Source organism: Oncorhynchus mykiss, chromosome 2 (genome assembly GCF_013265735.2).
Source record: "Oncorhynchus mykiss isolate Arlee chromosome 2, USDA_OmykA_1.1, whole genome shotgun sequence".
Classification (NCBI taxonomy): Eukaryota; Metazoa; Chordata; class Actinopteri; order Salmoniformes; family Salmonidae; genus Oncorhynchus; species Oncorhynchus mykiss.
In genome coordinates this window covers 87,850,938-87,859,356 of record NC_048566.1, presented here as the reverse complement: position 1 = coordinate 87,859,356, position 8,419 = coordinate 87,850,938, and the positions used below count along the sequence as shown (strand labels likewise).

General features: G+C 37.8%; 1 protein-coding gene across 4 annotated transcripts in view; it reads left to right on the top strand.

Moving 5' to 3' along the window:
- Window positions 1-4,497: 4,497 nt before the first annotated feature.
- kiaa1549la (KIAA1549-like a) overlaps window positions 4,498-8,419 on the top strand; it is a 52,798-nt gene continuing 48,876 nt past the window's right edge. For 3 of the 4 annotated variants that reach the window (XM_021575642.2, XM_021575632.2, XM_021575622.2), the window contains exon 1: window positions 4,499-5,090. In XM_021575642.2, the coding sequence (XP_021431317.2) occupies window positions 4,868-5,090 (223 nt within the window). In that variant the 5' untranslated portion in view covers window positions 4,499-4,867. Of the gene's footprint in view, window positions 5,091-8,419 lie in introns of all 4 variants that reach the window. The other variant, XM_036958314.1, reaches the window with a different exon arrangement.

Genomic DNA, 8,419 nt, shown 5'->3' with positions numbered 1-8,419 from the left:
CCCCCCCCCCCCCCCCCCCCTCCAGGCTTCAACAAATCATGTTGGTTGATGATGATAGGATTTAAACCTGGGGGAAAAAAATATTGAAAAAAGAATGAATCAACGATTAAGAAATTCTCACTTTTAATGGGTTTTTGCACTTGTGCTACAGTGTCATTTGGAGCGTAAGTCTCACAGTACAGTCTCACGGTACACATTGTTCTCCCTAATAATCTCAGCCCTGTTTCTCCCCCCTTTTCTATATTGCCTTCTACCTAGCATGTGTGCTAGTCACATCACTCGTTAAGCCATCCCAGTCTCCAGTGCTAGGACAAATGTCTCCGTTGGTTCTTTGTGGCGTAAAGGTGTTCCCTAATGACCTAGGTGTTTTCAGTGTGTACCGTCAGTGGTCTGAAAAGGTTGTTCCATGCGCTGCATGCCATTCGCATGGGAAAAATAACTTAGTAAAGTTGTTGACAGTTAGATGTCACTCTTGTGTACTGTGAGACTTACTACATCGTAACCTGTTCCCACACCTACTAGTGCCTTCAATATCTGAGGTTGTTAATGTTACTTCTGGCATTTATAGATGTATCATGTACTGGACTGCAGCACTTGAATATCTGATTATTTTCACTCATATGCTTTTGCCTATTAGATAATCAAATAAGTAATTCTTATTTGGGCTCATTGTATTTTGGGGGTAAAGATTCACTATGCAGAAATCACTCTGCCATTTCCTGTTTGCAAAAATTCTAATGGTTCGGCAAATTTCAGTTTGTGACAAAACAAGCATGTATAGAGTAGAGAATCATTGTACCATCTAAACCGCTGTGAAATATATTTTCCATAACCAAAAATATAGTATTTTCAGCTGTTTGAAGCTGGTGTACAAAAACTAAACTTAAGAATGGGAAGCATAGAAATAGCGCACATAGCTACTGATTCTTAGACTTGCTTTCAATGAGAAGGACAGATCTAGAACACACATTTCTATATATGTGAATTTTGTCCGGTAGCCCAAAAAGAAGCAGCTTTAAGCTTATTTTATGATTTAGGCAAATGTTTATTTGGTTTTGGACTTTTCCTGAATGAACTAATGTACAAACAAAAGGTGAATTATTTAACATTTGATCATCAATTTCTAGTCACTAAGTACTTAATTACTAACAGTATTGACACTGTTTATTGGAACTGCAATACAATCTACATATAGCCGCTGGTTTTCTGCGTTATTGTATTTACAGCCTTTTTCTTAGCGTAATACCGATGTGGGGCATGGCATTGACTATAAACAAACATGCAAATAGTTGGTTGATTCTTTGTATGATCTCATATATCTTCAGAAAACTGTAGTGTTTTGATATACCGTCTATTAACTTAGTGTATCATTGCTGGACTATGTAGTGCTTGACAAGGTGTATTGGTTAAGTGCAATTTCCGCATTAGACTTATACTTTATTTTATTGTTCCATTTGTTGAGGTTTGTTAATGTGTCAACTGCTTATTTTATACATTCTGTCAGGGAGGAAATATCATTTTGTGTGAATTGTTTTTAATTGCTAGTGTGTGAATTAGGTTTTTGTTTTTTCTTACTTACAAATGAAAATGCTTTTTCAGCACCAAAGACTGTAATTCACCCCAAGCAAGGTAGCTACTCTTTCTTTTCCCGTTGTCTTCAAGTATATGTAGTCATGAAGATGGAATATATTGAGAAAAAATATATTTTAAAAAGGTTTGTTTTAAGCATTTTGGGCAAGTTATATCATATATCTTGAATGCATCATAGATGAGCTGCTATGTACTGATTACCACTTCAAAATAGCTGTGAATTTAGGGGATTATCTTAGTTCTTACTATGCATTCTTACTTTTGTATAGTTCTAATTACCATATATTAGAAGTGGGTTTTATTTGAGTATAGTGACTGGCATAAGGACTTGTTAGTGCCTCTGTATATTTGCTTTGATGTTTGAAGTGTGATTGGAACTACTGTATTACAAGTAATGGAATTAAGTGTTTTTTTTGTTTTTGTGTGCATATAGCATCAGTATTTTATATTTGTAATCATAGGTTGGGTTCATTGCATACAGTAGTTGTGTTGACAATTTTGCTTATCGATTTTAGTTACTGATCTGTTAACATCCTGAAAAGCCTAAAGATGATTCACATTATTGAATGACAGTTCTATATTACCATGCAGATATATTTACTGCAACACCTCTATTTGGTCCCCACCTTTACATTGGGTTGTAGAGATGCCTTCACGGGTGTAATATTTGTTATGAAACGCATCAGTAAGCACTTGTTAAACTTTCAATAAGCTCATCGGGTTTGGGTTGTGGCAAAATCCCACACAGTTTTCATGAAATTGCCGTGGTCAATGAAGTGCTTGACTAATATTGATTTTTCTAGCCATCTATTTTAATTAAGACTAATTATTTTTTTTGTATCTAAAGTGAATTGTGAAAGATTTTCTACAGATTATTCTTATCTATTCATAATGGATCGATTTGAGGCAGATGGGTGTGAATTATTAAACATTTTTCTGTCATAACTCATTAATCCAAACAAGGGCAACTGTCAAATGATGACAGATTATATTTTCTAATCTTGCTAGCCCTTTTGTAGTCTTTCAATACATTGTGGACTGTGAAAGATTGAATATGTTTACTCACTAGCCCCCCAACTCCAGACACACAAATAGCATTTTTCTCACTCTGACAGTGTCTACAACTAGTGCCTTTTCAAATTTTGGTCAAGAGAACTGTTGGTTGATAACTCCATGGCCCCTAGCCAGTCCCTCTCCTGCAGAGTCAAGTGTGGCAGTAGAGTGAAATGTGGACGCTCCTCAACAGAGCGGAGTATTTCCCACCAGAGTGGTAGGATGTTAGGATTATGCATCCTCATGTTTTATCAGGACTTCTGCAGCCTGTTCAAATCCTCATGTTTCTCACATTTGCTACGAAGTGAGAAAGCACTCTGCTTTTGGACTCAAGTGTACAATTTAGTAGAGCTGACAAACACAATGCATTCTCCTTTCTGAGGAGCTCTTCTGGGTGCTGGCTGTTACCTTCAGATCACTCAATCCCAATGCTCAACCCTAACCATATGGTCTGAATCTATATAGCTTTTCTACAGAACATAAAAAGACAATTATTCTTAGTCAGGGAATATTTTATACATATAACACTCAACACAGTTTTGTCTCTTTTTTATTGAACATGACAAATGCAAAGCTTTACATACACTGTGAATGTATTTGTGGAGTTGAATTTTTGGGGGCTTTGCTGACATGACAATGTTTTTGATGGCTACAGATATTTCTATTCTGTATATGATAAACATCCATATAGCAGCATCTGTTTTGATTGATCACTTGTTGGTATTTGCTTTAACAACCCACATACACACAGATTAGGTCCAAAGTTGTCACTTTTTAAGTCTATACTGCAACTAATGTATTATGTTATGTCATGCTATTATAATTAATTCAGGGTATTTGTATTGTCCAATATGCCACTGCATTAATCTTCAATCCTTTCCACTTGGTTTGATTGCTTTGGATCTTGTTTGCAGTTATTTCACCTGTTAGTATAAGTTGTATTACACTTCAAGTGATAGGGTAATACACGTAGTAAACACAGCATATAGACTTTATTGCTAAATTGGAAGTGTTAACTGTTTTATTGTGTAGTTTGTGGCTTTATTTTAATATGCTTTTGATTTTATGCTACACTAGTTTGCCATGTAGCAACTGCACTGTGCAATATAATATGAGAACTGGGAAAATGTATTATTTTGGATGTAATGTCTCTTACAGTTTGCGGTCGTATTTCTCTCTAGTTCTCAGTGATTTCAATGTGACCAAGCCTTATTTACTTTGTCACAAAAAGCGGGTTTTCCTAGTGACTGTTGGAGTGTCAAATTTAAGAATTGATGGTGTACTATTGTAAAAATTCACTTTGAATAAAAAAAAAATATTGCTTCACCCTTCTTGTTTGTGACTTGTATTTTATGAGTAGTACAATACATTAAGTTGTTGATGATACTGGGGTCCAAGCCATTAGCACCACCCAGTGCATACAAAGTGGAAGTGCAGTACCGATATTTTAACTTACTGAAAATGTGCATAGGGTAGGCTACACACATCACATTTGATTTACTTAACAACGTTCCTCAGCTGATGCCTGGAGTGTTCCGAATGGTAGCAGACGTTAATGTAGGCTGCCATTTCGAAACCAGAATGTTTTTTAAAAATGACATGTAGTTTTATGTAATGCTGTTCTCAACCCTGATCTCAATGTCTCATCACTAATGTATGCGATGCCATTGGCTAACCCTGCCCCCAGCTGGTGAAGCTGTCCTTTGACGCTCAATATACATTTACAGATATTAATGCAAATCAAATTGGTAATCGAATTACGATAAATTAAAATAGGAACTATTTTGGGTCGGTTTAGGTTTGCCGTCTATACCCACAAGAGGTCGTCTGTTACCGTGAGGAGATTGCAGTCAACTCTGGCGTCACGCCGCGACGTGATATTTTTTCTAATGAAATGACGGGTTCGACTTGTAAATATTCCAACAAGGTAGCATAATTGATCACTTCTGCGTTTTGAACGGGAGCCGTTTTCCGTCCGAATCATTAAATGTACTTCTATGGTTATGAGTGGATCTTAGATTGTTCGTAAATAATAGCTTATTACGCGCTAGCAGGTCGACGTGGTGCATGGACTGTTACCTCCAGACGCATCACACACAAGGTTCAATGCTGCCGCTTTCTGTCAACCTCGGGGAGAGGCTTTCGGAGAACATCGTCCGCAGTGAAGGATTTATCAAATGTATTTGTCAATATTAAGACTGTTAGATGTATCAAGGATAAACAAATGGCTTCAAAACATGTGCGTAACAGCCTCGATGATTTAATTGTCAGCGGAATAAACAATGCTCCCGCGATTGGCTCGATTGAATGGATAGGTGTGGGAATGGGAGCCACCTTATGTTTCCAGAAAAACGGAAAGACATTGGGACTGGATCGAATGTGGACTAAATATATTTTATCAGTTGGAATGGTTTTGCTTTTAATGCAGTCTGTCCTAGCTGCTGATGGTAAGACTTATTATTTGGTTGTTGACAACCTGTTCGAGTAGTATTTATCTTGCTTGGTAGGACTAACTAATTGGTCTTCATCGAGATGTTAGGCTGTATATGACCTGCGGGTGGATGTGGATTGTATTATATAAATATCTCAAATTGGTTGCACTTTTCTGGTGGAACTCTTCCCTATATTATGACCATCGGTGCACATACGCGGATAATGACCGTGGAGAAAGTAGCAGATCTTCTGGTTATTTTTGTCAAAATAGGAAATTGTGATTTATTACAACAATCAAGATTCTTAGGAGACCACTGAATTTCGCAATTTGCAATGTAGTATATGTGGAGGGGACATTATAAAATATTACGCACAATAATCTGATTGCGCCTATTTTTGCTTTAAGCAAACACATTCAGACAATTAGACATGCTAAATCAATATAATTGTTGATTTTGTAACGTGGCCTCCCAGCCTCTTGTGTTTTTCGAAGGAAGAGAATCGCTGGTGTGGCCTTTGTGCCTGGAGTGGCCTGTGTTCAGCAGTCAAGACTGCAACGCGGACAATTATAATTACGCTTCTTGCTTATTTGATCGACAGTAATGGCAACATTTGTGGAGGTCACTTACCTTCTTGAAATAACATAACGTGTCATCATTTTTAAATAATGGATTATGTTGTCATACGAAGCAAAATGCCACTATTGAGATATGTGTTTTTCTTTTCTGCCTTGGACCTGGTGTTTAAAAGGCTTAAGCCTATAATTTGACCATGGGTAGCAGTTTTCACCTCATTTTAGCTTTCCAATGTGTATTTTTTTTCTACATTCAAGTAGGAAAAACATATTGTGATTCAGCCATAGGCCTGCCTTAGCCTTTATATTTTCAAGTCCTATCAGATTGCTATTATATCCCTCTTTTCCTCCATTCATGAAACCATATTTGAATACCTTGCCATTTGGCTGTGGGCATGGGCCAGATCCACTTGTGGATGTGAGGATGAGGTGTTTTGTCTTTAATGAGCCCACAGAGCTGTTGCATTAAGTCAACATGGAGCCAAATATGCTGTGTTGCCATGGGAACCGATCTGCCTAACATTAATTGTTTTCTGACAGGGAAATATATAGCCTGCCCTATAGCATATGAATAACCAGCACAAACTACAATTTGGTCTGCTTTAAGACAATAGTGTAAGATTGAAATGCTGTGTGATTTGAATAGTACATGCAAATTAAATGCTTCTCCTTGTAAATTATGGCAGAAAGGATTTCACACTGCTCAACAGCAAACAGACATGTTTGAGGTAGAGTAAAATGCATGCCTAGGCCTATACCCTTTAATTAGCAACACCAGCAAACTGGTCTTGGAACAGGCTGCTGCATTCTGGTGTGCTCATAGAGTATGCTACTGGTTAAGTAGGTTGTATTCAGATGAAAAGCCAGTGTATTTATTTATCACTAATTATGACCACGGCTGCTGCTGGTCACAAGGCAATGAATGCCCAATAAGAATGAATCTGTCTTCAATTACTGATCAATTATGCTAACCAGGATTCCCATTCTGCTGATAATGGCTTTCAGTTTTTCTGTATTTTATGCATGCTGCTCCAGTTGGATTTCTCCTTGGTATCCTTTATAAAGAATTTGCTGCTCAAAGGATGGTGGGAAAATGTGGACCCCTTTGTAATGTCCTGCTTATTAGCCCCTTAAACAATCCCATAATAAGATGCCAACAATTAGGATTATGCTGCAATCAAATATTAACAGTTGGGTTGCTTGGGAACTCTTTTAAGAGAGTGGCCAAAACATGGCCTGTACAGCACCTTTCCCCATACACTCTTCTGTGCTTCATTAGGGCGATTGCCTGTGCTGTGGAAGTTAATTATGCATTGCTAGATCTTAAATAGATATTTCCCTTTTACATTAAATACATTATGCATGGAAAGCCTCTATAAAGCATGTGGGTATGATGAGCTTGTTGGCTAATTTGATTTCTAATCCCGATTTAGGTATAGTACTTTATTTAGTACTTATTTATTCCTGATCTTTGGGGGAGGTTATCTATTGATCTGAACAAGACAGTGTTTGAAACACAGTTTGTTTATTTTTTTGAAAATTACGTGCTAACACCTTGATGCAGAATACTTCATTTTATATGCACAGTACATTATACTGTATGCATATGTAATGCATGTTAGTATATTATACTATGTGTGTGTGTGTTTTCCAAACTTGGTCCTGGGGTCTTGGTTTTTGCCCTAGCACTACACAGCTGATTCAAATAATCAAGCTTGAAAAGCCAAAACGTGCACCCATGTGAGGCCCCAGGACAGAGTTTGGGAAACCCTGTAGATGCCTACTACTATGCTGCATAGTCCAGTAACTGTGTGTTTATGTTCCCTTTTTAACACTGTAATTCTATCATAGGGACACATAAAAGTTTCTCAAAACTGTATGACAAGCTTAATGTCCCCGGAGATTGTCCATCAAAACGCTATGTTTTTTAAATTTAATTTCTGTCATCAGGGAATAACGTTGACCCCAAACCAACACATTAGGTAACAGGGATTTTACAGTAAGTCTTTCATGAAAATGTAATCAATCTTCTTAAGATTAAATTACGAATATCCACATGGATTTATGTCTCCGTCTCCTTGAGCAGTTCTGAACTCGCAATGTATTAGAACGCCCTTTCGTCATCGCTCACAGTGACTGCTGTGTGACGGCCTTGATAGTTGCTGCCTGCTGTGTAGCAGCAGTTGTTCAATTTGTGTTGTCCTGGGAGGCCTCAGTACTGACTGAAGAAAAACCCAAAGAGAAGGGCTGGCTGTCTGGCCTCATTGTAGACCTGAGCAGACCAGAATATCAAACTGAAAGATACTGAAACAGAAACAGACAAAAATAATCAATCAATCAATCAAATGTATTTATAAAGCCCTTCTTACATCAGCTGATGTCACAAAGGGCTGTACAGAAACCCGGCCTAAAACCCCAAACAGCAAGCAATGCAGGTGTAGAAGCGCAGTGGCTAGGAAAAACTCCCTAGATAAGCCAGAACCTAGGAGGAAACCTAGAGAGGAACCAGGCTATGAGGGAGAAATAACTGCTTTCATTCATTTCAGCACTACCTTACAGTAGCTGTGTGTAGTTATTTATTTGGCACTACTTAATTAGAGGGCTTTGCAATAGTGCTGGATACCTTGATGCTAACGCAAACTAAACCTGTCTGGAACAACCCCATTTACATTTTAGTTTGCAGCTTTAGTGTCCGTTTAGAAGCCACTTGTATCCTCAACATGCGGAGAGCTGCAAAGATGCTGCTCACTGTATGACTGTCTATTATGT